The 27,843-nt window shown below is 36.9% G+C and overlaps 2 protein-coding genes across 5 annotated transcripts; one reads left to right on the top strand and one right to left on the bottom strand.

The window, feature by feature from the left end:
- Positions 1–625: 625 nt before the first annotated feature.
- On the bottom strand, positions 626–5,058 carry ifi35 (interferon-induced protein 35). Its single transcript, XM_077212512.1, has 10 exons — positions 4,992–5,058; positions 4,451–4,480; positions 4,274–4,339; positions 4,038–4,196; positions 3,801–3,917; positions 3,493–3,637; positions 1,814–1,920; positions 1,505–1,691; positions 1,303–1,409; positions 626–1,229 (listed from the first exon to the last, which is right to left on the bottom strand). The coding sequence occupies exons 2-10, from the start codon at positions 4,460–4,462 to the stop codon at positions 1,020–1,022; spliced, it is 1,110 nt and encodes a 369-aa protein (XP_077068627.1). The 5' UTR covers positions 4,463–4,480; positions 4,992–5,058; the 3' UTR covers positions 626–1,019.
- A 7,984-nt stretch (positions 5,059–13,042) lies between these two features.
- On the top strand, positions 13,043–26,161 carry grna (granulin a). Of its 4 annotated transcripts, none has more exons than XM_077212509.1 (24): positions 13,043–13,200; positions 13,594–13,667; positions 14,358–14,495; positions 15,173–15,310; positions 15,387–15,515; positions 15,729–15,813; positions 16,304–16,410; positions 16,725–16,875; positions 16,984–17,073; positions 17,178–17,275; positions 17,391–17,544; positions 17,629–17,738; positions 17,854–18,007; positions 19,452–19,561; positions 19,676–19,832; positions 19,918–20,015; positions 20,131–20,284; positions 20,369–20,478; positions 20,594–20,747; positions 20,832–20,941; positions 21,057–21,299; positions 23,418–23,660; positions 23,739–23,987; positions 25,111–26,161. In XM_077212509.1, exons 3-24 carry the CDS (start codon positions 14,358–14,360, stop codon positions 25,261–25,263), a joined length of 3,135 nt encoding a protein of 1,044 aa, XP_077068624.1. In that variant the 5' UTR covers positions 13,043–13,200; positions 13,594–13,667; the 3' UTR covers positions 25,264–26,161. The 4 variants fall into 4 exon arrangements, with proteins under 4 accessions (XP_077068624.1, XP_077068625.1, XP_077068626.1 ...); XM_077212510.1 differs by having other exon boundaries at positions 13,062–13,200; positions 13,594–13,718; XM_077212508.1 differs by lacking the exon at positions 13,594–13,667 and adding an exon at positions 22,136–22,408 and having other exon boundaries at positions 13,176–13,200.
- The last annotated feature ends 1,682 nt before the right edge of the window (positions 26,162–27,843 follow it).

Below are 27,843 nucleotides of genomic sequence, written 5' to 3'. Positions count from 1 at the left end.
AATAAAAACATATTTTGTGGCTGTGAAATGTTTGGAAATGTCCTGCATACATTATTAGCTGAATATCACTTGGCAAGAACATGACTGATTTATATTTGATCCCAAAAGTAATCAAAAGAAAATTAGGTTACACTTTATTTTGATGGAATAAGCTGACGTGTACTTTCAATTGAAATTGACTTTTCCAATAAAGTTAATTCTAGTTAGTAGAATGTCTAAAAGTGGACTATGCCAAAAAAATATGGATTTTTTATTTAAATGGTAAAATATTGGTACTATTGGTACATATTTGTTAGACTACAATTTTATTTTACAATAAGATAAAAAGACAATGTATTTTCTTAATAGCTATCTTATTAGATCTACTCACTACTAGTAAATTATAAATTAATTTTATTTTTAATAAATTATTACATTGAGAATGACCAGTGATAAAAAATCAAAACAAAATAAGATTGTGTCACGTAATATATATATATATATATATATATATATATATATATATATATATATATATATAATTGTCTTTAAAAATAACCTTGATTTTCATTGTGCAGAATACAATTTCTCTTTTCTTTTTTGGTTTCATTAGGTTCCTATTACTGTATCATAAACATCACAATGATGGTTTTGTCACATTTATTTAAGACTTTGTTCTTTTTAAGATTTTGTTGTTTTCACATACATGGCAATAGTTTTGAGGAATGTCTCACATGATTCAGATTAACCCATACACCTTAACTCAATCTGACAACATTTTTATCATCAAAAGACAAAGAATACAACTAAGGATTGTAAATAAGAAAAAAATAATTATCCATGAATGAAGTATATTATTATATAATGTATAGTCTATAAAGGATAATGAGGCACAGATTAGATCCATACTCTGTCTTTGTGCCAAATAGTCCCAAATCAAAAGTTCATAAAGAGTTTCATATAGTCTATTATGAATGAATTCTCTATTTTGTCGTCTACAGGCAACATTATCTCTGGGCTGTAGCGGTTTATTAGCTTTCTCACATGGCCTGGCTGTCTTTAGGAGAGTCTTCTTCAAACAAAGCCAGGGTGGTGTGGCCCAGAGGGTTGTAGATGATGCCTTCCACCTCTCCGCCACCATTGGTTGTCTTCTGGAAGTGGATTTCCAGGTTGTCCTGTAGATTGTCTTTCTCCATGATGTCAGGGATGCCCGTAAGCAGCACTGTGCGCATGCATTCTGAGTTACAGATCTGAGAGGGAGCAACAGTCAGTTTACATCATAAACAACACCGGTATTAACAGTTTTAAATTATCGTGACATACCTTCATCTGTGAAATCTCGCCATTGAGGAATGGAGTGACCTTCACCTTGTACTTCTTCCTACCAAAATCTACCTCATGATCCTGTTTGTCTGAGAGACGTTTGGCAACTGAAGGCAAATGAGAAACAAATAGAAGAATTAGAAAAACACTTCAAGCATCTTGTGCTGAGATATGTCAGATTGCATGAATTTGGTTAACTTACTATTATCATCTACGAAAGTAATGACCACAGTGCCAGAGTCATGCAGCATGTCTGTGTCCTCCACCTCACCGCCTCCGTTCTTCTTCTTAGAAAAATAGATATCCAGTTTGTCTATTGTTCTGTCCTCAGGTTCTTCCTTCGGCAGGTTAGAGACCAGGATTCTGCGTGGGCACACCTGTGTTTCCATCTAACAGATGGAGAGAGAAAGAGTAAGACGTTTTATGTCATGATAGTCCATAGTAACAAAATGCAGTCCATAATACGCATACAATCCATGTAGGTAGACGGAAGTCAGCTTGTCTCCATTACCTCAACATATTCAGGTACCAAGAACTGAATGGGTTTAGCCTGCACAGTGATGGCACAGTCCCCAAGCTCCACTTTATGCTCCTTCTGGTTCAAGATTTTCTGAGCCACTAAAGATGCAGGATCAGAAGATATTTGAATGAAGGAAGAGAAGCTAATAAAACAATGTAACAAACCCCATGCATTACAGTTATTTTTAAAAAAGTGTCTCAGTGTTTTGTTTTGTGTTTTGCCTATGCAATGAACACTAAAAAAAAATGTTAAAAAATTTCTGCCTTCATTTTTTAGGTACAATCAACTTTTGTTTGTTTAATTTATTTCAACTTAAATTGCATTAAACTGACTTAAAAATGAGTTGAATCTAGTAGAACTAAAGTTGAAATTTGATTAACTTATTTTGATGAGTTAAAGCATTGTAAAAACATGTTATAATTTATTGATCATATGATTTTTTACCGTGAATGATGTTGTTTTTTTGTTTTTAAATCAATATTTTATTTCAACAACAGTTTTTTATGTTTGTTACTTTTTTTCTTCTTTGAAGAACTAATAGTGACCATATATTAAAATAAGTTTTAAAGGGGAACATGGCAACTCTAGCCATTTCTTCGCTGATTTTCTCTTTTGTTGTCGCATGTTTTCTTAACGAGGCGTATATTTCACAACACTATCATAAAAAAACCTCACTTGCGGCACCCTTCTTACCCTTTCTACCGCTGCTCATGTGCATTTGTTATTATCGGAGCCGGCCAACTTTATCATGTGGAGCTGTGTCTACCGAGGTGGGTAATACATCATACACATTGAGGGCGGCCTGTGCGTTTATGTTGAATTGCCGTAAAGCAGTTTGTGTTTCTCGCTCGTTCTCGCTTCTCACAAGACTTCCTATTTCCAACTTACCGGGATGTTAGTCCCCATGTTGCAAGGTTGGTTTTCCGCCTGGGAACGTTGGGGGGAGCGGGGAAAGCCACCATTCTCACCAGAACAGGTTATTTAACCATCCAAATGATTTCTAAACGGTTTTATTAAGTTGAAATAGTTGCCAAGTTCCCCTTTAAAAACAAAAATATGGTTAGGGGCCTTTGAATGTTGTTGTGGACAATTGAGTGCCTTGTAGTCAGAAAGGTTAAAGGGTAACTAAACCCTAAACCAACTTTTTTTAGTTAATGATCTGTAAGAATGGGGCTTTATTAGTACTGTTCATTGATTCGAGTAACTTTTTTGACATTTTTGTATAAAGTGTTTTAATTCTACAATATATGGTGGAAAAACGTCTGAGTGCTGCCCTCTTCAGGTCGAACGGTGGCTACTGCAGTTGAATTTTCCTATTGGATGTTTGGGGTGGTTCGTGACGTAAGGGGTTGTTGGTGAGGTAGGCAAGTTCCATACAGACAGATGCGTCTCAGGTGCACGCCCCCCTCCGCTGGGCTCTGCCCACTTTTCCAGCATTTTTCAAATATTGCCAGTGGGTGGAGTCAGGCTCTGACCAGGGGTTTAGTTACCCTTTAAGAACCACTGGTCTATGTTGTTCAGTGTTTTTTCAGACCCCGTTGTCAAATGTTTCTTATGTGAAAGTAAATTATATAGGTTTGGAATGACATGCGTAAATGAAAAGAAATTACAGTTGAACTGTCCCTTTAAGCCCTTTTGAGATTGTTTCCCACTGTGATGATGCTACGTACCATCCTCTTCCTCAAAGGTGATCAGTGCTGTTCCACCCTCCATCGGATAAACTATACGGGAATTCACATCGAAACTCACAGCATGCGCACCCTCTTTTGTCGTTCCTTGAAAAACGACTCTCCTCTCTGGAACCGCTGTAGAGATCTGTGGGGTCAACGTAGAGCCGTGTTAATCTCACAGTTGATGCATGTTTCCATGGATTTTAGGGTAAAATATGAATAAAAAGGAAAATAAAGAAAATGTTTAGAATCCTGGTCAAAATAATTTTTAATACATATTTGATACTATATATTTTGACACTGTAAACCTCAGTTTGTTTTTTCAGACTGCTGTTTTTAAGGTCCAGGCTTTGCAACTCCTCCTTCATTTTTATGATCTCCATCTGCAGCCTGCTTTGCTCCTCCTGTATAATACTGCATTTCTCCTGCACACAGAGGAACCCATATTATATAACTTATGTCTTATATATTATAATATATATAATATATATATATATTTATATATATATTATAATGAGTGTCTGTATACATATTTTTATACAGACCTTCTCTTTCTGAATGTTCTTAGTACATTTCTTGTTTTCTTCCTCAATTGACACTTTCCTCTCCTCAGCTCGTTGTCTAAATTCCTTGGCAAAGTTTTTGTTATTACCGATGCCATCTTTCAGTATTTTTTGATCCTTCAATAACGCTGCATGCTGGTTCTGCGGACAGAAAGAACATAATGGTTAATGCATTGAACTTTGGTTGACAGGTATCCAGCATAACAAGCCTCACAAACCTTGCATTTGTGGATCTCCTTCTGTTTACTGTCCAAAGACTCGCCGTCCATAACAAGAGAGAAATCCTGAGTTGAGAGTCATGACAAACAGTGTCAACGTACTAAATACAAAATATAATGCAAAACAAACAAACAACAACAACAACAACAACAAAACTGTCAGATCACTTCCTTTACCTCAGTAGACATTTCTACCAACGCCGGAACCTGCGACCAAACAGAAAGTTCTGTTACCCAAGACAGAAGAAGATCATTCTTTATAAACTATTTGATTCTTAAAATATAGGACATTTTCCCTGTCGGAACTGAGCTATTCCATTTTATAAACTATAAACTGCAGTTACAAAAGCTTTAGTATGAACTTTATGAAGCAACAGAAGCACGACGAGTTGTTGACGTCGCAAAAAAGCGCTATGAAACAAACTGGAAAATACACCTTTTTTACTTATTTGTTTTGTTTTCTTCTTTCTTTTTTAAAATTGAAATATATTGACATTAAACACTGTCACTTGTGATATCCGCTGCGTCTGTCGCGACTAACCTTACCTTTTTAACAACGACAACACATCATACAATAAATGAGTTGAGTGACCTAATAGGCTAGCCTGAATTTTGGTAAAACCACTGTAGGCTATAGCCTACTTTTTGGTTCTGTAGCGTAATTATAAATAATTTTGCTAGGCTAATTATAAATAAACAGATGAGATAACACACGTACCGTGATGAAGTAGTAGAGAGCAGTTTCGCTTTCGTTTCAGGTAGGCTATGGGCGGCTTTTCGAGTAAATATATATTCGCAAGGGGTGGTGTTGATCACATATTTGACATAGGCCTATATTTATAGCAACAGTGTGCCAGTATACATTGTATTTTTAGGCCTACCTATCAACATTTTGTGCCATAAATCGAGCTAATTTTTGTTGATAATTAGTGTGGGAGACAAAATTTTGGATTTTCTCTCTGATTATATCAACAAACCAAAAAAATTGCAGGCTACAAGAAAATAAAAGTTCAGGTAGTGCCAGAGTTGCTAAATGAAAGTTTTTAAAACTTCAGCTTTAATAGAAAATGTACACCTATGCTATGACCATGCTATAAATTATAACAATCACAGATAGCTAATCACTCTGTAAGAACACAGGCTTGATATTATATTTTATTTTTATTTTTATTAAATTTTTTTATTTATTTTTAAAATGTCAGTGTCATGGCTAAATGACTACCGCCTGGTGGCACTTCCCTCATTGGTAACTGGATACTGGATTTCTTAACAAGTCTACAATGTGTCAGAATTCATAACCTCTCATCCTCCACCATTATTTGTAATAACGGCTCCCCCCAGGGCTGTGTCTTGAGATCCGTTCTGCAGGCTACACTTTCTTATTGCATAGCCACGTGTTCGAGCCATAGACTGTATAAGGTTTGAGCTCTCATATTACATTCACAGACGATATATACTGTTGTGGTGGGTTTCATTTCCAACAATGATGAGTTAAAGTACAGATGGAAGGTGGAACAAATGGAGGTTTGGTGCAGAGCAAATAACCAATGCAATAATGTGAAAAAATAAAACAATAGAGATGATTGTGGACTTTAGGAAGGGAGGTATCATCCCTCTTCTAGACATCGGATGAGTAGCTGTTGAGGTGGTCTTTAGCTTCAAATACTTGGGAGTGCATTTTAATGATGAGCTCACCTGGAGTAACAATATGGCCAGTCTGATAAAGAAGGCCAATCAATGACTTTGAAAGCAAAAATTAAAGCATGCTGGCCTTGGCTTTTCAGTCCTCACATTCTTTTATAAATGTATGGTGGAAAGTGTGCTCACATCCTGTATCAACATTTGATGGCACTATAGAGCGGTAGTTAAGTCTGCCTAGAGAATTATCATTTATAAGCAACATTTACATCACCAGATGAAGAAGGAGGGCAACCTGTATTATGAGGGACCTTGCCCACACAGAAAATAGTCCACTCTCCCTTCAGGAACGCAGCATTAGGGCCAGAACCAGGCTAAGAAATAGCATATTTCCAAAAGGGAGATTAATGAACTCTACATCATAATGCTGCTTTTAAAATATTTGTACTCCATTGTGTGATGATGTTATTAATTATACATTTTATTTGTACACTGTTAAAGTGATTTTAGTCTTAATTTTTAGACTTATTTTAATAACATAAGTGAAGGGTATTATTTATTTAATACTTGCGTGTATGATGGATTAGTATCTGGAGTGTGAGGAAATTTTATATTCAAATTTATTCAATTTATTATTTTGATTAATGTCTTATATTCATTTATTTTATAAATTTTTTCTTTTTATGAATCCTATTAATCGTATCTTTATAAATTCTAGTCATTGATAGCTATGCATTTAGCTAATCATTTTTAATCGTTGTATTCCTTATGTTGCATGATTTTTCTTTCACATTTTATTGATTTTTTTTATCATTGACATATACGTTTGCTATATACTCAAGAGACTTTGGTTGAAGATCCAAATGCAGCTTGTAATGACTCTCCCAGCCACTAGGTGGCCCCAGCTGCTGTAGAATTCATTGTGTTGGTGAGCATTAGTTTATTAGTTCCACCTGTGTTTTATATAATATATGTATCATATATTTTTAGTTTCCAAGTTGTTTGTGCATGATATGTTGTAAACATAAAACAATTATTAGGCTAAATAAAAAAGTTCCACCTGTGTTTTGGCCTATTTAAGCATGCCTCTTTCTTTCAGTTGTGCTCATCCTACTTTGCATGCGTTATCCTCGTCAAGAAAGCCAAGTCTGTTGTGTTTTTGGATTTGCCTTTTGTTTCTTTCTTTTTTTTTTTCTGTGGAAGCTCGGATTCATATTATATTTTTGAACTTGGACTCTCTAGTAAAGCATTTTGTGTTCAGTTATCTAAGCCGGCATGTTATTCGTCTGGCCTGCCTTGGGTCCATCTGCTGTCTGTGACTGTCATTGCTCAGTGGTAAAGCTGCCTCTGACACCAATTATTGTGTGAGAATCCAAAATACATTTAACAGCCATAAGGTCTAGGGGTGGGCGGATCGATCCTGAAGTATTGATACTTTCGATACTGACGCGGTATCGAAAAGGGTCGATCCTCACATAAAAATATCGATCCAAATGTGTGTTTTTTACCAGTCATTTTTATTAATTTAGAACGCAATTCAGTGTGTAAAAAAACCTTCTAAGTTGAAAAATACATGAATGTTGGTGAATAATTGTGTAGGGTAGAACCAGAGAATGTCTAATAAGGGTAGACGGAGACGGGCTCTGGTAGAACTATTTCTCCTAGTCATCTGGATACAAGATGAAACCAATCAATCACAGAGAGCGTTCGGTGCTGGTGCTTCTGTCACAGTGTGTTTGGGAAACGAAGCCTTGATGACAGAGAAATAATCGAGAGTTATTTCGCAATAAACAAATTAAAAGTTTACATAACGGTTAAAAATGTTGACGTCAGTAAGATTTGTTTAATGAAATTAATATTTTTATTCAACAAGGATCGATGAATTAAATTGATTGAAAGTGACAGTTTTTACACTAGTTAAAAAAAATCTATTTCATATATGCTGTTCTTTCAACTTTGTTCATCAAATAATTTTGCATAAAATGTATCATGGTTTCCACAAAAACATGAAACTGTTTTCAACATTGATAATAATAATAATTTTTTCTTGAGCAGGAAATCAGCATATTAAAATTAATTCTCATCATGAAGGATCATAAAGACTGGAGTAATGATGCTGAAAATTCAGCTTTGATCACAGGAATAATTTACGGAATAGCCTATGTTAAATCGTAATAATGTTACATTTTTTACTGTATTTTTGATCAAATAAAGGCAGAAGAGGCAATCACAGCGAGCACAAATCACAGATTAATTACAGGTGAGTTGAGAGCACAAATCACAAAATATTTTGTGGTCATGAAAACGTATTTAGATTTAGCATATTGATGATGCATTCACCTCATAAATCATGACACACTGCTCTTTAGCACAGGAAAGTGCATTTAAGTTCAAGTGCATACTTTTAAAATGAAAAAGTATTGGTATCGGTATTGATATCGGCGATACTTGCCCTCTATTTACTTGGTATCGGATCGGATCGCCCACCCCTAAAGCCGCCTTTCCACTGCACACGACATTCGCATACGATTGTCGCATTTCGCCCCCTAGTGTCAGTCGCATGGAACTTTCATTCCTATCGTACGCGGCAACATGGGAGAGAAGTTGATTCTCGCAGTCTCCGAATACCCCATTCTTTATGATATTACTCTTGAATCATACAGAAACGTCAGCGGGAAAAATGAAGCTTGGAAGAGAGTTAGCGAGATTGTCGGTCTGCCAGGTGGGTTTTGATTGCCAAATGTGCAGAATGAAAGCAAATCTTTGTCCCGCCTAAATTACCATCTAGCTAGTATTTCAATGCAGTTGTATTATTACACGTGTATTTCTTTTTGCGTCTCCAGTAAATGAGTGCAACAACAAGAGCCTTTATTCGCTGTGCATTTACCATGGTTGAATGAATGAATGAATGAATGAAAACATCAAAAATGACCGCCAATATTTTAGGAGGGAAAAGGAATACAACATTAAAACCAATAATATATATATTAAATTCATAATTTTTTAAAACTTATTTATTAATAACCATGTCTTTTTTAAAAGTATTAAGTGTTTCGGATCAAGTTTTAAAAAAGAGTATGAATAATTCTCAACTTGCGCACACTGATTTGATTGGATTACATTGGAATACATCACATCCGGTCGGCCGGTCGCATTCGGTCTAGCCGCAGAAGTTCAGATATTTCAACGGATCCAAAGCTCAAATCGGATCCGAATTTTCCGCATACGCATATGATCGGAACTCCCAGCAGCTCCCGTACGACTCTCCATTGGAAATGAATGACTTCCGGTCCGACGTCTGTCGTTTGTCGTGTGCAGTGGAAAGACGGCTTAAGGGTCAAAACCACAAAGCAAATCCACACGATCGAGCAAGACAAGCGAAACATTCCAGTAGTATGTTCCTGCACAACCGGAGGCTGCAGTTGCAGGACCCCAGTTTTAGGAACGCAGTTTCAGGACCCTAGTTTTTTGTGACAGCGCCACCTACCGAACTGGATGGTATAGCGGCGGCAGCGGTTTCAGGAGCGCAGTTCTAGGATCCAGGTGGTTTAGTTTGTACATAGTATCAAGATCCACCTATTATCTTAAGTCTTGTTAGAAAAAAAATATATATATATATATATTAACAAAGAAGATTATGGAATAGAAAAGCTCCTACAGCAGATGGATTAGAGCAAGTAGCATCAAGCTACATGACACAATTTAAAATATTAATATTACAATTTTACTTAAAGCTCACTTTAAACCATCATCGAGTATTTGTATCATATTCCGGTCGCGGTTTAAAATGGTTTTAAGTTAAAAAAAAAAGATGTTGAAATATGTTATATAGCATTTTATATGCAGCTAATGGCTACACCTTGCTTAGCAATACTGTAAACATTCTTTATTCATATGAAAATATCGAAAATCACACACAAACCACATATACTCGAAATCGTGCATTTATTACTTTCTTGTTTCAGGTGAAGAGATGTGTCTTAGCTTTGTTATCACGGAGGTCAGAATGAGGAAGTGTACACAGCAGCGCGTCATGCAGAAGGGCAGGATTATTGTCACGTTCAACCACGTGAGATGATTGACAGCTCTATAACGAATAAGAGAGCGCAGAGAACTGACGCAAATCAGGAAGACTTGCTGCGTCCCAATTCGCATACTATCCGTCCTAAATAGTATTCGAAAATAAAATTAGTACGTCCCAAATCGCAGTATGTTGAAATGAGTGTTTCAAAGATACCCGGATGGTCTACTATTTCCGGTCAGAATCCGAAGTGTAGATCGATGCACACTCTAATGACTCTAACGGCTGATATTGCCCACAACCCATCGCGCGTTGGACGAGGATTCCGTTAGAACTACAAACACGAGTGAAAAGTGTTAAAAAACTACAGACATTGAGGACGCGCGAGTCCCGCGGTTATGAAGAGAGGTTTAGATAAAGAGGTTTGAGTGATTAATTATCAGTATCTAACCTGGCGAAAATGAATGTATTCAGTGTTGTCCACATTATAGCATCTGCAGCATTGTGAACTTTTGTAAATATACGTTTAGCCATTACCTTTTAAATGCATCATATTCAAATTGCAAACACGAGAGTATCCGCGTGAAAGACTCACGACTGGCAGATGAACGTGCTCTCAGAAACAGTAGGACATCAAATTAGATTGAATTGAGGATTTGAACTGTGATGAGATGATTGACAGGGCAGTTTACGGTGACAGGATGCACGCAGCACGTGACAGAGCTGTCCATTAAAGATGACGTGATAGTAACTTATGTCCCAAAGCTTGCCTACTCTTTAGCTATACACTCAAAAGTATGTACTTTTTCTTCACAAAAATAGTACATACTTTTAGGGCGTAGTATAAGTAAGCGAATTGGGACGCAGCAACTGTGTTCGCTGTTTGAGCTTCAGATCGCATAATTTAGTGGAACATGAAAATCATTATTTCTCCAAATATATGCACCATTGGACCAAGAGCCCTGGAGGATGCTGTATGTATGTGAACACAAATAAACCGGAGAAGACGTGAATGACTGCTTTATGAGTGATGATTTCTATTCAAAATAACGAACGTTACAGATTAATAATTTTGCGCTCCTGTCATAAATTTTAGAATTTAATGTCACTGCAAACCAGTTTTAACATAAACAGTGGTCAACTATCGAAGCTGGAGTTTTAAATATTTCTAATGATGCTCAGTTTGTCCAGGTCAAATAAGTAAGAGTGTGATGTTTTACTGAATAATGAATGTTGAACAATAATCTGGGGCCGTCAGTGATTTTTGCCACGAAAGGGGTTAAATGATGAGTGTTTTCGGTGATCCAGTTCGGTAGGTGGCACTGTAACAGAAAACTAGGGTCCTGAAACTGCGGTCCTAAATCTGGGGTCCTGAAACTGCAGCCTCCGGTTGTGCAGGAATACCCATAGGGAATACCATAGACATCATATGGGGAATACCCTTCTCAAACATACAGCACTCGCAAAGTGAGAATGAAAACACGGGGCTTAAATAGTGCCCTCTGGTGGAGCTTAAGGGCACTTCACCTGGCGGATGTGACATTTGGTATCAAAATAGGTCTGGTACTTTCCCTAGTTCTTTCCTGTTACATAAGCACAGCATAAAATGTTTAGTTTTACAAGACTCTTTTGGGTCCTTCTTTCTGATCTTCCTAATCTTCATTTGTTAGATTACTTATTTGCTGAATATAGTTTTAATATCGGGTTGATTCCTTTGTTGGTCGCTATAATTGTACATTTTAATAAAATGTGTTATTCCATGATTCAAATTTGATCTCTTACATAATCATTGCTTGTCTGCTAGGATCTCACTGCATCATAGCATATTGACACTTTGCAATAAAGGTCCGTTAACATTGGTTAACTATAGGCTACCTTAGTTAACATAAACAATACTTCTTCAGCATTTATTAATCTTGGTATATTAATTTTAAAATGTACTACGTTATTAAAATTAAAGGTTGTAGCCTATTTATTAACATTATACTTTAAAAATATTGTAACATATCTAGGCCTATATGCTCATTGTTAGTTCATGTTAGTTGATACATTAATTAATGTTAACTAATGAACCAAAGTGTTACCGCATTATTTATAATGTTTAATGTTTGCAACGGGTGGGAAGAAAAGAGGTGAACGGATCCAGAGAAGTGATCATTCTCTTTGCTCACGAATATGAGTGAGAGAGATGAAGTGTAGAACGAAGGACTCAGCGGTGTGCAAGAACGCTGGAATCAGATTCGCGGAAGATCTATAGCGTAAGAGAAGATAGACTGGCGAGACGTGCGATGTGCACTTACTCGTGCCCGTAGCAAGACACCTGTCAAGTTTGAAATCCATCGGACTAACGGTTCGAGAGATATGCAGTAGCACACACACACACACACACACACACACATGACGTTCGATCCTGTAATTTATAGATAGATAGATGATATTGAACCTGTTGACCATTTTATTTTTATGTTGCTATTTCGGTTAATCGATTTTGGAATGAGGTGCTTAATTGGATAAAAGATAACACATCTTTTTTCATCTATTACTTGGGATATGGTGAAATTTGTACATTTGGAGGACAAAAATGGTGCTGGACTTTGTTATAAATGGTCTTTTTCTTATAAAAAAAATAATTTATTCACGAATGTAAGTTCGAAGTAGTTTTGAAAACTGTACGCGTATAATATATTTTAAAAAGCCCTATAGAAAAAAGGCTGTAAAATAGCCTTATCAGATTTGATGACCTCCCAGCTAACAATTTTACGTTCTGGGAAAGTTAGTTTTTGGTTCCCAGAACGTTCCCTATTGGTTATCCAGGAAAGTTTTCTTAACGTAAATAGAACGTTCCCTTTAGGTTAGGGGAACGTTCCGAGTAGGTTCCCAGAACAAGCATGTTGCAGGAACCTTATAGGAACGTTTTAGGAACGTTCTTGTTTGGTTCCCAAAAAATAACCAAACGGGAACCATACGGGAACTACTAGGCTACTCAAAGCGCTTTACATGGAAGGGGGGAATCTCCTCAACCAGGATTGAATGACATCATCATAGTCTGCCATACCTTGGCTTGGTTGACACCATTGTGCTCTTCCTTGATCATCTTGCCATGCACATTTGTAATTCAAACACGGATGACACGCCTTGGTGAATAACTGCCAGTTACATTAACCAAAGGTTGTCCTATAAAATAGGCGGAGCTTGTGAAGTCTTAGTTATTTAAGAAGTACATATTTCTTTATTCCAGCACCGTGTGGAAGCTTTGCGAGGAGACAAGGTAGGTCTTGCATATCTTTCATTCGTCTTTGGCGTCCTTTGTGTATTTTTAAACTGAATTGTAAAAGTTTCGTTCAAAAGTGTTTTGTGCATTGTGCTTCATAAAGCAGCATCGCGCGTCACTCGTTGCTATATGCATTTTTTTCCTACAATGAATTGACTCACGAAATTATAAATGAAACTTTGACAGACTCCTTGCCCTTACACGATCGTCTGTTTAGAATTGTAGACGTTTTTATTATTATTAGGTATTATTATTATTATTATTATTATTATTTATTATTACATATTCATTTATAGGCTACCAAACTGTGAAAGATAATTACATGGAAAGATGGATGTAGTTTTATTTGTTTATTTATTTACTATCTAAAACATTTATCTCTGCTCACAGATCGGTAACTTGGACCCCACGGTTCCACGGACTGGTCATTCACAAATCCACCTGTCCATTAGCCTACATAAAAAGTTAAGTTGAATTAAAGAGGATTTTTCTCTCGTTTGTTTACTTCAGAAGAGGTTTGTTGGTGTTTCTGAATAAAATAATTATTCATTTTAGCATTATGTTGAGGGTGAAAAGCAACTAGGTGCGTATTTTACCAACAGGTGAAATACGACATTCACAGTTCCTCATTTTTGTAGCACTCTGTTGGTTTGGCAAACAAGGGCATTTCCATTTGTATAGAAAAGGAAACAAAATTGCACATTTTTAATTGACTACTTTCCTTGCTGTGCCCTTAGTAATAAGACAAAGACACTGACCAACTGTATATCCAAATTTCTTTTTGCTGGATTTGAAACAATGTTCTCTAAAACATTCATAATGCTTAGTTTCAGTTATTTTTTCTGAGGTCCGCATAGATTTTCTGGCGACCATAACATTTCTAGATGTGAAAGAGGAAGCAATACCAGAATTAAAACTACACACTTGCGTTGTTATAAATGCAAGAGCATACATGCAGTGAACTGTAGTGTACATCCAAATAATTAAAACAAATCGTGACCCTGCATCTGAGATGTGAAGGTCTAATGGGTTGCAGTCTGTAAACTCAACTATTTTATGACCGTTTGCATAATGTTTCCACTTAAACGCATCAGTCTCATTTCATGTTTTAAATCTGTTAGTTTTAACATTTGAACTCTCTCTTTCCATCCCAGATGTTGAAACTGACTTTAGGCCTCGCTCTGGTGACCCTGGTTGCTTGTTCGCAGTGCCCTAACAATGAAGTCTGTGAGGCAGGCCAGACATGCTGCCAGGACCCCACCGGAGAGTACCGCTGCTGCCCTTTCCATCACGTGAGAGGCTGAACAGATTTTTAAAGGCCTGGTTTCACAGACAGTGCTTAGATAAAGCCATGATTAGGCCTTAGTTCAATTAGGACATTTAAGTAGCTTTTATAAATGTGCCTTAGGAAAAAAAAAACATTACTGGTGTGCATCTTGAGACAAAACAATGGCACTGACATATTTTAAGATATGCCACTGCAGGTTGCTTTAAGTTACAACAGCTCAAACATGCGTTTTATTCTGGAACGAGCTTAAGCCTTGTCTGTGAAACCGGGGGAAAGACCGTTTAATTTCAGAGTATTCGTTTCAGATACTCTTCTAGAAATATAATAAATTTGTAGAAAGCAGATCAGATTAGACAAGACAAAGTTAATTGCACATTGATATGGAAGCCAAAGTGTTCTGCGGTCACTCATTTTTTATGCTCTATCAGATATTCTTCAATAGCACCCTTTACTAGACACATCCACAGTGTCAGCTCCTTTTTATAAAGGTCATGATAAGGCACTCGTGTAGTATCAACATGCAAATGACTTCACTATTTAACTCTTACTATTCAAAGAACTCAAATAAATTAAGCTGTAATCAGGAGGTTCCCTGTCAACTGATCAGCTTCAGTGTTGTATTGCTCACTGAAGTGTTTAAATGATCACCTCATGCATGTGTATAATTGTGTGTATGTGTAGGGAGACTGTTGTGAGGACCACATGCACTGCTGTCCTGAAGGCATGCTGTGCAGTGTTATGAACTTCACGTGTATAAACGCCACACATACACTGCCATTGGTGGAGAGGAGACCGGCTAAACAGTCAGACTTTCCCAAAGTGAGAAATTATATAAAGAGACAAAATAAAAGTACTCAGAGCTGTTTGTAATGTCTTAATAATTCTTGTTCCTCAGTCGTTCAGAATGATCCCCTCATTACCTGTAAGTGAAGACGACATCACCTGTCCTGACGGCTCTTTCTGTCCTGCTGAGTTCTCCTGTCTGCTGATGGCTTCATCTTATGGATGTTGTCCAGTAGCACAAGTAAGTTATATTTTTTCAGGAATATGAGTCCAAGTCCATTAAATGATGAATGGCCTGCATCAGGACCCTGTCCTAAAAGAAGGTTTGGTGTGGCTAAAACAGAAACCTATATGGACAGATTAATATTTGAGAGACAATGAATTCAATGAATGGAGTAAGAATTGGTTTGCATTTTTTTGGCTGTGATGCTGACTATACTTTTGGTGGTTTCAGGGCTTTGTGTGCTCAGACGGGAAACACTGCTGCCCAAAAGACCATGAATGTAGTGCAGACAGCAGTTCATGTGTCAAACAAAAAGGTATTGAAGAGAGTGAAGTAATGAAGGTGGACCAGAGAGTTTAATGATTAAAACTATCCCACATAAATGTTTTTAGGCCCGCTCACACCAAGAACGATAACTATAATGATAACTATAACTATAAAGTTTTAATAATCATTCTAATTCTATGAGAATAGGGAAGTCCACACCACAGCAATAACAAGGAACATTGGAATTACTTTCAGAACAATTTTTTCCAGCTGATGAGCAATAAAAATATTGACAGCCAATCAGTTTCCATAATGCTTAAAGCCCTTAATTGCAGAGTGCTTATAATAAACAGAAAGTTATCGTGAGTTGGTGTGGACGCTAATATAGTTATCGTTATTATATATATATATATATATATATATATATATATATATATATATATATTTATATTATATTTAATGTTGTAATTTGGATGGTAAATAAATGTAAATCATTTTTGTGTATTTCAACTACATTTTTGTCATGTGATTGTTTTTAGAACAAGTTGAGACTGTCCTTTGCGGAGATGGGAAGTTAGAGTGTCCTGTGGACACCACGTGTTGTGAGACAGAAGATGGTCAATGGGCGTGCTGCCCCTTACCAAGGGTATGGGTACAGTTTCGAAACAGTAATATGTGCAGACATGCAATTTTTTTCACGGTTGGAGAAACTTGAGTAAATAAATATGTATATATATATATATATATATATATATATATATATATATATATATATATATATATATATATATATATCTTAAATTGAAAAAGTGACAATAAAGACATTGTTACAATTCTTTTTTATTTCAAATACATCCTGTCATCCGTTTCCTATTAATCAAAGAATCGAACAAGAATCATTGAAAAAAATGACAGACTTTTCAATTGCATTCTTTTCTCTGTCATGTGCGTTTTATTCAGGCTGTATGCTGTGATGATAAAATCCACTGTTGCCCAGAGGAGAGTGTTTGTGATGTTGAAGGCTATAAATGCATGTCCTCCACCAATCAGGAGCTGCCCATGTGGGCCAAGTTCCCTGCTCGCCTTAGGGCTGAATGGGAAGATCACAAACGTAAGCTATTGTCCCAGAGATTTGTACATTTTCTAATAACTTCCAGTGGAGTCTTCCACTGATATAATGCAGCATTTTAATTTCTTTGCTCTCCTTCAAAAACTACAGAAATGAGGGCTGAAGCTGAAGTCAATACAACCAGACAAAACACTACTGCTAGAAACCCAATGACTACATTGCTTGGTGCACTCCAAGAAAGTATGTGGAAATGTGTAGATGACGATACATTCATTATATGTACACATAAAATATAACACTTCCCAAACTGTTTCTGTCATTTCCTTTGCCTTCTGCATATTCAGACTCTGATGTTCCCTGTGATGACTTTGCGAGCTGTCCAGATGGAAACACGTGCTGTAAGACTAAAGAGGGAGGATGGGCCTGCTGTCCTCTGCCAAAAGTAAGTCACCCATTGACAAGTAGATCGACCAATGCATCACCGTCTCGCACAGCAAATCCTGATGTAGAGATGTGTATTGGGTAAAGTTAAAAATGTGCATTCATTTTCTCCGTAGGCCGTGTGTTGTGATGACTTCATCCACTGCTGTCCTCATGGTAAGACTTGTAATGTTTCTGCCGGGTCATGTGTGGACCCTTCAGGCTCTTCACCATGGCTGGAGAAGGTGCCCGTCCAACCAATCAGCAGTCAGAATGTGGGTGTTACACAAGGTAGTTCAAAGCACTGAATCCATCACATGCAGGCACATAAATACTCAGATATACTCGTTCTTAATCTGTTTCTATCATTTCTAGTGTCTTCGGTGTATTCTGATGTTCCCTGTGATGACACTGCGAGCTGTCCAGATGGAAACACGTGCTGTAAGACTAAAGAGGGAGGATGGGCCTGCTGTCCTCTGCCACAGGTAAATCACCCATTGACAAGTAGATCGACCAATGCATCACCGTCTCGCACAGCAAATCCTGATGTAGAGATGTGTATTGGGTAAAGTTAAAAATGTGCATTCATTTTCTCCGTAGGCCGTGTGTTGTGATGACTTCATCCACTGCTGTCCTCATGGTAAGACTTGTAATGTTTCTGCCGGGTCATGTGAGGACCCTTCAGGCTCTTCACCATGGCTGGAGAAGGTGCCCGTCCAACCAGTCAGCAGTCAGAATGTGGCTGTTACACAAGGTAGTTCAAAGCACTGAATCCATCTCACACAGACACAGTATAAAACTACAATTTAATTTTTTTCTTAGTAAAGGGGTCATGAATAGAGAAATCAAAAAGTCCTTGATCTTTTGACATATAAGAGGTCATTCTACTATAAAAAAATCTTGTAATTTACAGATCTCAAAACTTCCTCTTTAGTCCAAAAACAGCTTTTATTGAAACCAAGCTCCGGAGACTACTCATTTTGGATTTTCTCACATCATAATGTAATAGTGCGTCGAAATACTGCCTCGGCAGAATCAGATCAACGCCTACTTCTACATCATCACATCTTTGGCCCTGCCCACTGGCACATTAGTGAGATGAGAAAAGAAGAGAGGTACAAGAGAACTGGACTAAAAATAAAATGACCTTCCAAAGGATCCTAATGCTAGGAAAATGGTTATTTATATTCAAATATGTGAATGTGTAAGTAGAGCGTAATTTGTTTGTTTGGTATATTTCACTGTGGATTCTTTGGTAAATCAGTCGCAATTTCAGTGCAGGTTTTGCAAACAGACTTTTACTGTAAGATATGGAACCAACAGTAATGCCACAACATATAAGTAACCGTGTTAATTCTAATGCTTAATCTGTGATTTCTGATATGTAATGATTCATGTACAGTCAGACGATCTTTGTCTCAAAATCGTTTACTGCTGTTTATGCGTCATTATATCCAGCCAGTGACTAAACGGTCAACTTCATATTGTTCCTCTTAGTAGCATGAAAATAATCAGTTATTTAAATTGTGATTAAATTATGTACAGGAAGCGATCAAAGAATGCTCCATTTACAATCTCTAGAGCTGTCAATCACACAGCGCGAGTTTATCAGCGACTGAGTTCTGGATTCTTGCCAAAACTCCCATTATAATCAATGAAGCTGTATACACTGCACAATGAATCTCTTATTTACATCATGTCCGCACTGTTAGTTATGATGAAAGCATGCGTGAGAGGGCAGAAATTGAGCAATGATGAGATCACTGCATTCATGCGCTCAACAGGCATGTATGTCATTGGCTAATGCTCATCACTTCAACCTTTCATATATCGGGAGTAGATCTAAATATAATGCTATTATCAACAATTTTTACGATTAGTTAATCTTGACAGCTGTAATATTAAAAATGTAGTAAAAAATTTCAAGAGAGTTCCACATGTAATACTTATTTCATGTGCAATGATGTTAGCCAATCACAGCAGTGGGCATTTACACTGAAGTCTCACTCAGACACGTCCCTTAGAACAGAGTGTTCAAATCAGAGGGCTAAAGTCAGGGTATAAAATGACCTTATTTATAAATTATGACAATTTTTAATGTAAAAATCATACTAACATTGTAAGTGTACCTCAGGAAACATTATACAATAATAAAAATGCAGTTAATGACCATTTTAAACTGATTCTCTCATTTCTAGTGTCTTCGGTGTATTCTGATGTTCCCTGTGATGACACTGCGAGCTGTCCAGATGGAAACACGTGCTGTAAGACTAAAGAGGGAGGATGGGCCTGCTGTCCTCTGCCAAAAGTAAGTCACCCATTGACAAGTAGATTGACCAATACATCACCATCTCGCACAGCAACTCCTGAGTAGAGATGTGTATTGGGTAAAGTTAAAATTGTGCATTCATTTTCTCTGTAGGCCGTGTGTTGTGACGACTTTGTCCACTGCTGTCCTCATGGTAAGATATGTAACGTTGCTGCCGAGTCATGTGAGGACCCTTCATGTTCTGGTGTGCCCTGGGTGGAGCAGGTGCCCGTCCAACCAGTCATCAGTCAGAATGTGATTGACACACAAAGTAGGTCAACAAACAGTCCAAAGCACTGAAACCAAACACACATGTACACATTTAACATAAACCTGTCCATTTTCTGCATATTCAGACTCTGATGTTCCCTGTGATGACTTTGCGAGCTGTCCAGATGGAAACACGTGCTGTAAGACTAAAGAGGGAGGATGGGCCTGCTGTCCTCTGCCACAGGTAAATCACCCATTGACAAGTAGATCGATCAATACATCACCGTCTCGCACAACAAATCCTGATGTAGAGATGTGTATTGGGTAAAGTTAAAAATGTGCATTCATTTTCTCCGTAGGCCGTGTGTTGTGATGACTTCATCCACTGCTGTCCTCATGGTAAGACTTGTAATGTTTCTGCCGGGTCATGTGTGGACCCTTCAGGCTCTTCACCATGGCTGGAGAAGGTGCCCGTCCAACCAATCAGCAGTCAGAATGTGGGTGTTACACAAGGTAGTTCAAAGCACTGAATCCATCACATGCAGGCACATAAATACTCAGATATACTCGTTCTTAATCTGTTTCTATCATTTCTAGTGTCTTCGGTGTATTCTGATGTTCCCTGTGATGACACTGCGAGCTGTCCAGATGGAAACACGTGCTGTAAGACTAAAGAGGGAGGATGGGCCTGCTGTCCTCTGCCAAAGGTAAATCACCCATTGACAAGTAGATCGACCAATGCATCACCGTCTCGCACAGTAAATCCTGATGTAGAGATGTGTATTGGGTAAAGTTAAAAATGTGCATTCATTTTCTCCGTAGGCCGTGTGTTGTGATGACTTCATCCACTGCTGTCCTCATGGTAAGACTTGTAATGTTTCTGCCGGGTCATGTGTGGACCCTTCAGGCTCTTCACCATGGCTGGAGAAGGTGCCCGTCCAACCAATCAGCAGTCAGAATGTGGCTGTTACACAAGGTAGTTCAAAGCACTGAATCCATCACATGCAGGCACATAAATACTCAGATATACTCGTTCTAAATCTGTTTCTATCATTTCTAGTGTCTTCGGTGTATTCTGATGTTCCCTGTGATGACACTGCGAGCTGTCCAGATGGAAACACGTGCTGTAAGACTAAAGAGGGAGGATGGGCCTGCTGTCCTCTGCCAAAAGTAAGTCACCCATTGACAAGTAGATCGACCAATACATCACCGTCTCGCACAGCAAATCCTGATGTAGAGATGTGTATTGGGTAAAGTTAAAATTGTGCATCCGTTTTCTCTTTAGGCCGTGTGTTGTGACGACTTCATCCACTGCTGTCCTCATGGTAAGACTTGTAATGTTGCGGCAGGGTCATGTGAGGATCCTTCAGGCTCTTCACCCTGGCTGGAAAAGGTGCCTACTCGCCCTAGAGTCGCAGGTGAAAGGTCAACTGAGAATGTGAATTGCGACTCTAGTCACATTTGTCCTGAATCCAACACTTGCTGTAAGAATGTCAACGGAGACTGGGCTTGCTGTCCTTTACCTGAGGTACAGTATATCTCAAAGGAAAAATACTAATCTAATCTTGCATGAGTAACCAAATGAGAAAGTATACACTCTGTTTTCAACTTTGAATTTTATTGCTCTTGGTGATATTCCTCAGTCCCTGTTTCAAAAGAATATTCAAGTACCCAGCAACATTTATCTGAGAAATCAAACTGTCTAAAATAATAAGACTTTTCAGTATTATATGAGATTTACACTTTCAGATAGAATTTTCTTAGAATTCCCTACCATTCGATTTTTTAAATTATTTTTGAAAGAATTGTCTTATGCAAGGTTGTCTTTATTTGATCAAAAATACAGTAAAACAGTAATATTGTGGCATATTACTACAATTTGAAATAACTCTTTTCTATTTTCCTGTGATGACAAAGCTGAATTTTCAGCATAATTATTCCAGTCTTCAGTGTCACATGATCCTTCAGAAATCATTCTAATATGCTGATTTGCGGCTCAAGAAACAATCAATGTTGAAACAATTGTGCTTCTTAATGGTTTTGTGGAAACGGTGATACACTTTTTTTCAGGATTCTTTGATCCTGTTCAAAGTTCAAAAGGACATCATTTGTTTGAAATATAAATCTTTTTTGTTACAGAAATATTTTTTTGTTAATCTTGATCAATTTAATTCATCCTTGCTGAATAAAAGTATTAATTTATTTCAAAAATCATAATCTTACTGACCTCACTGAAGTTTTGAAAGGTAGTGTATATCTTGAATTAAGTTTATTTTCCCATCAACAAATACTAATAATAGTGCACATATTATTATTATGAATTAATCATAAAAATAACTAAAAGTCAGGCTGTTTTGTCTGCAGGCTGTGTGTTGTAGGGATAGATTCCACTGCTGTCCACAGGGCACCACTTGTGACATTGTAACACTCAGCTGTAGTAGCAACACCACCTCTGTACCTATGTCAGGCATAATCTCAGCCTCAGACGAGGAGGAACAGAGACAGCATGAGGAACTGAAAGAGGAAGTGGGAAAGTATATCAGGGTTCCATGTGATGTACATACTTCCTGTCCAGATCACACCACTTGCTGTCTTATTGTAAAAACCAACAAATGGGGCTGTTGCCCTCTGCCTAATGTGAGTTTGACTTATATACAAAATAGATATGTTTTTTGTGTTTATTACACAGCTCTATTGAATACTTGATTCTAAATGGTCAATAGCACCATCCAGCAGTATGTTATTCTCAGCTTCGTGTCGGGGTCCTCATCATCCTGTCAGGGGTTATTTTGAGAGAACCACCAGCTGGATGTACATTATCCCTTACTGAACATCTAAATTATGGTTTGGAGAATTATGTTCTGCAGGTTGTTGTTTAACTTTGGAGCCTGTTTACCTGGTTTTACAATCATGGCATTCCATCAGTGTTAAGAGGGCCCTTTGTTTTGATCTGTATATATATTGTCATATACTTCCTTGTGCTTGTAACAGATATGCACACTTCTCACTGACTTGAAAATAGATACTAAATAGAAAACTGTTTAAAATGTTGGGGTCAGTAATAATATATATATTATATATATATATATTTTTTTTTTTTTTAGAAAACAATACTTATATTCAGCAAGTAACAAAAGTGACAGTAAAGACATTTATAATGTTAGAAAATATTTCTTTCAAATAAATGCTGTATTTTATACCTATACATCAGGGAATCCTGAAAAATTGTCATGGTTTCCACAAAAATATTAGACGGCAAAACAATTTTCAACATTGATAATAATAAATGTTTCTTGAGCAGCACATCATCCATATATTAACTTAATGACTTCTGAAGGACTCTGAAGACTGGAGTAATGATGCTGAAAAATCAGCTTTGCATCACAGGAATAAATTATATTTTAAAATATATTAAAACAGTTTATTTAAATTGTAAAAAATATTTCACAATATTACTGTTTACGTATATTTTTGTGTCAAGTAAATGCAGCACTAAATGAGAATAAGAGATATTCTCACCAACCCCAAGCTTTTGAACTGTGGTATATGCAATTTGTTTTGCCATTTCAAAACAAATACTCTGTTAAAGGAGAATGTTGTGAAGGTCAATATTTTCATCTTGAATCTATTTCTCATTGTTTTTCAGGCTGTATGTTGCACAGATGGGGAACACTGTTGTCCGGTTCACTATAGGTGCGATGTGAGCCGTGTGTCTTGCATCAAGGGAGATGTTGTGATCCCCTGGTATAATAAAATTGCTGCTCAAAGTTCACTATCCCCTAACTCGGATCTCGGCACCAATAAGTGCGATGAGCAATCGAGTTGTTCTAGAGATTCGACCTGCTGCCATCTAACCACAGGAAAATTTGGCTGCTGCCCTCATCCTGAGGTAAAAATATGTGTATGTGGACTGGCTACAGAAGATTTATTCACGTTTATATTTAATAAACCTCTTATAACCTCATAGGCTGTTTGCTGCCAAGACCAGGAGCACTGCTGTCCCAAAGGCTACAAGTGTGACTTGCGTAAACGCTCCTGCATAAAGGCCACCTGGCTGTTTGTGGAAAGAGTCCCACTTGCCCACATAGGTGTCCAAAAGCCACAGCCGAGTGTCTCAGAAAAGGACATTCAGTGTGGTGGTGGATATGGTTGCCAAGATGGTCAGACCTGTTGTCCAACCTCTCAGACCTCCTGGGGCTGTTGCCTGTATTCTATGGTAAAGTATTAAACTTTAAATTGATAGTTCACCCAAAAATGTTGTCATCATTTACTCACCCTTGTGTCTTACTTGAGAGGATAAAAATATTTATTTTCAGAGAATACATCTTGAAACATATTAATTTTCTTATTAGCAAATAGTTGTAAACATTTTTTTATTTAAGCATAAAACACAGAAATAAATAAAAGTTGAAAAAATAAAAATGCCAATGTTATAAGAAAAATAGATTTCAAGATATCTTCTATATTTTTTATTATTAACTTATTAAATTTTTCCTCTCAATTACATGCATCTAGTTAAAGGAAGCTTAAATATTTTTTTCTTTGAAACCAAGAAAAAAAAAAAAATTCAACCAGACAGGCACTTAGCTGTTTTAAACTACAGTAGTCACCATTTGAAGTGGATCAAAACCTTTCATCAAAGTTATACATGAATTTTGAACAATACCCGTTCTTGTCTTAGGACAACTTTGATGAACTTTTTTGATCCACTTCACATGTTGACTACGGTAGTTTACTCTAAGGGATATTTCACTCAAATATCTGCCATCATTTACTCACCCTCATGTCATTCCACATGTTTTTTCTTTTGTGGAACACAAAAGAAGATTTTTTGTGTAAAAAAAAAAAAATCTGTTTCTTTGTCTGTACAATGAATGTCAGTGGGGTCAAATGTTGTTTTGAGCACCAATGACTTTTATTAAATAGAAACAAACATTTCTTCAGATTATCTTCTCTTGTTGTAAAGATGACAGAATTTACATTTTTGAGTGACCTATCCCTTAAAATCTTACATATAACAGTAAATTATGGTTGTAGTTATATGAGCACTTCCTCAGCTGTCTGGATCATATGCTAAACAGAAATAAAAAAAAACATTAAGAATCTAATGGGTTAAAGGTGTTCATTTAGAGCTCCAGTTCACAATAGCTGCATCAAAGAATGAATTTCTTTTGAATATATGAATGGATACGAGCAGATTGATCTCAATACTATTGACTTTACTGTAAATTCAAATGGCGGCCAAACTGTAAATGTTTATCTTAGGCAAATTCCTATTCTTGGTCTTCTTGCTACTTTCCTTCACTCTATTCTTTCTTTTGTTATTGCTCTCTCTAAAGGCGGAGTGCTGTGATGATATGAAACACTGCTGCCCCGCTGGATACAAATGTGGTGTGGGTGGAATTTGTACTCCAGCCGTTGGCTTTGACTGGAACAACAGGGACAACTGGAGAATGTTCTTCTCCAAAAAGAAACGAGCCTCAATTCTATAAAAAAAAACACCTGGGTTATTTCCTTATAATGTGCCCAAGTGTCCGATTTTAATTTTTAATTTTTTTTACAAAGTACTAATCAGAGGTAATCAGACAGTTTACTGCAAAAGTTTGATTTTATTAGCTGGGGAAAGTTGATGAGGATCAACTATGATGGTTAAGTTCTGTTTACATTGTCTGTCAGTAATACCAACTACATTTTAGCCATTGAGCCATTTGTACATTTTAAGAATGTGTCGTTATTGTAGTGTGTACACAGTGTTCATAATTTTACATAAGTTTCCAGTGTATTGGTTACTGCTCAGTTTATCTGAAGACTCATTTGACTATGGAATAGTGTAAAGATGTAACACATAAGTGTAGATGACCTTTAGTGGCTGAATTTACACACTAATTTACATGCTGGTCATTATATTTTGCCATGTACACGTCACAGGCCTCTCTGGTTTACATGTTAAATTTTTTCAGACTTGACATCATGCACTCTTTTGATTATGACTACATTGCCCTGGATAAGGAAACAAATTAAATTAACCTCTTTATATTTTCTGTGTAACTTCCCTATGCAAGTCTTGATCTTTACTTTTATTTGTGTAATTTCATTCTTTATTGAATTAAATGCTTACTGGTTAACTATATTGATTGAGCTTTATGACAAATGACTAAGATTTCTCAAGTAAAAATGTGACCGATCTGAAACCCTGTCAGTTCTAAAAGATAGATAAAATATACATGGGTTTCTTGTATACAAACAATACCGGATGCGCGCGCATCCAGGGGGCAAAAAACCGCTATCTGTTATGCCGAGTTCTGTAAAAGAACATTGTAATTAACGTAGATATCGCATTGTTTGTAATTTCTTGTTGACTCAATAATAAACTGCAATTTCAGAGTTGGATCTGTTTGTTTGTTTTTCATATTAATATAACATTATGTAAAACGTCCAACTGTTTACGAATCAAAATCCGGACATACTGTGATGCATGTATGAATTATCATGTTAGACTAAGTTGGTAATGTAATTAGCTCTATACTAGAGCTCGAATTTGCTTTTATATAAGTTAACCTTGTGTACGTTAGGCCTACTTTACGACCTGCAACATATCATGACTGCACACATATTTACTGTAAATCAAAGATTTGACGATGGATTATGTGGGAAGTAGTAGCCTACCTCCGATCGTGGCGATTATATTAAAAAACTTAGTCTCAGCAATGGTGAGATCTTGCCGGATCCCTACGCAATACCTGACGATCTTTGGATAGTGGATGACAAGAAGTGGCCAGCAATTGTATGGCCTGATATATATAATTATCTAATTCAGACACCAAGTGCAAAAAAAACAGAAAAAAGCAGACTTTAAAATGCCTGAAAACTTGCATGAAAGAACTGTGTGTACAAGAGAAATGATTCGAGCGTACAAATCCCTTGATGCATACAACTACGTGCTATGTGGTCATGTGCAGCTCGTCAAATACTTTGATGCTGCACCGGATTTTTGCGTGTTGAGGTCAGATGTGCTCCCGGGTCAAGGGCAAGGCATTAAAGCCAAGCCTCATGATGCCTGGTTCTCCATAAGGGCCTTGGTTACATCCTTACGGCTAACTGCAAATGCATGGCAGGTCTATCAAAATGTATCTGCCATCAGAAACCCTTTACTCCGGTACGAAGACCGCAAGCAGTGATGACGTCGCCGAGAAATCCATGTATGTTCATTTTCTTTTGTATCTTCTTTTCACATTTTCACTTTTAAATATATCCAAATAAAATTCTAATTTAGAAATACAATTTCACATTTGGGTCATTCTACGAAAATGGTGGCTTTCCTGTCCCGGCCTTAACCACCAGGAAAAACACTTAAAAGTGTCAGGTTACAACACAAAATATCATTTTTTTGTTTTAATTTAAGTGTTTTATTGTTAATAAAACATATGTAAGACAGTTATATTGAAAAGCAATTTTTTTATATATTGTAGAATACGGTCAGTACCATGGAATTGGCTTGTCCCTCAGGTCAGGAGTCGTTGTTTAGTGACATATTTTGAGTTAATAAATATATTTTTCTCCCCCTTTAAATGTCATAATACAAATGTAAGTAGTATAGTTATTTAGTGGACTACTTAAAAAACTAAAATATCAACTAAATATTATAAATAATTTACAGGGAATAGCTGTCCCTCAAATTCAAGTCACTGGTGTTACAATTTATAAAAAACACCACTTTGAAAAAATTCAACATCCTTGCCAACTTCTTCCTGGGTCAAAGGCTCGTTGGAGGAGGGGCTGTTTTGAAAAGCACATGGTGAGTGTTCACTCTCTCTTCATCTTTAAGCAATTTGATAAATAATTTGATAATTTCATGCGAGGACTTAAGATGCGTCACTGGTGTTCTACAGTTTATAGTAAGGGGAAAAGAAATTTGATTAAAATAATTGTTCAAATTGCATGATTAAGTGATTTATTTACAATTTAAGAAGTGTGGTTTGAGTTATTGTGGCCGCCATCTTAGATATCCCATCTTGTCTGCAGATTTGTCACTGGTGTTACCGTCACTGGTGTTACTGTTGCTGCTGGTAACA

The sequence above is a fragment of the Siphateles boraxobius genome, unplaced genomic scaffold (assembly GCF_051911475.1).
Source record: "Siphateles boraxobius isolate OS27281-9 unplaced genomic scaffold, OSU_SipBor_1 66, whole genome shotgun sequence".
In the NCBI taxonomy this organism is placed as follows: Eukaryota; Metazoa; Chordata; class Actinopteri; order Cypriniformes; family Leuciscidae; genus Siphateles; species Siphateles boraxobius.
The sequence above is the reverse complement of the archived record's forward strand: the minus strand, read 5'-3'. Positions and strand labels throughout refer to the sequence as shown.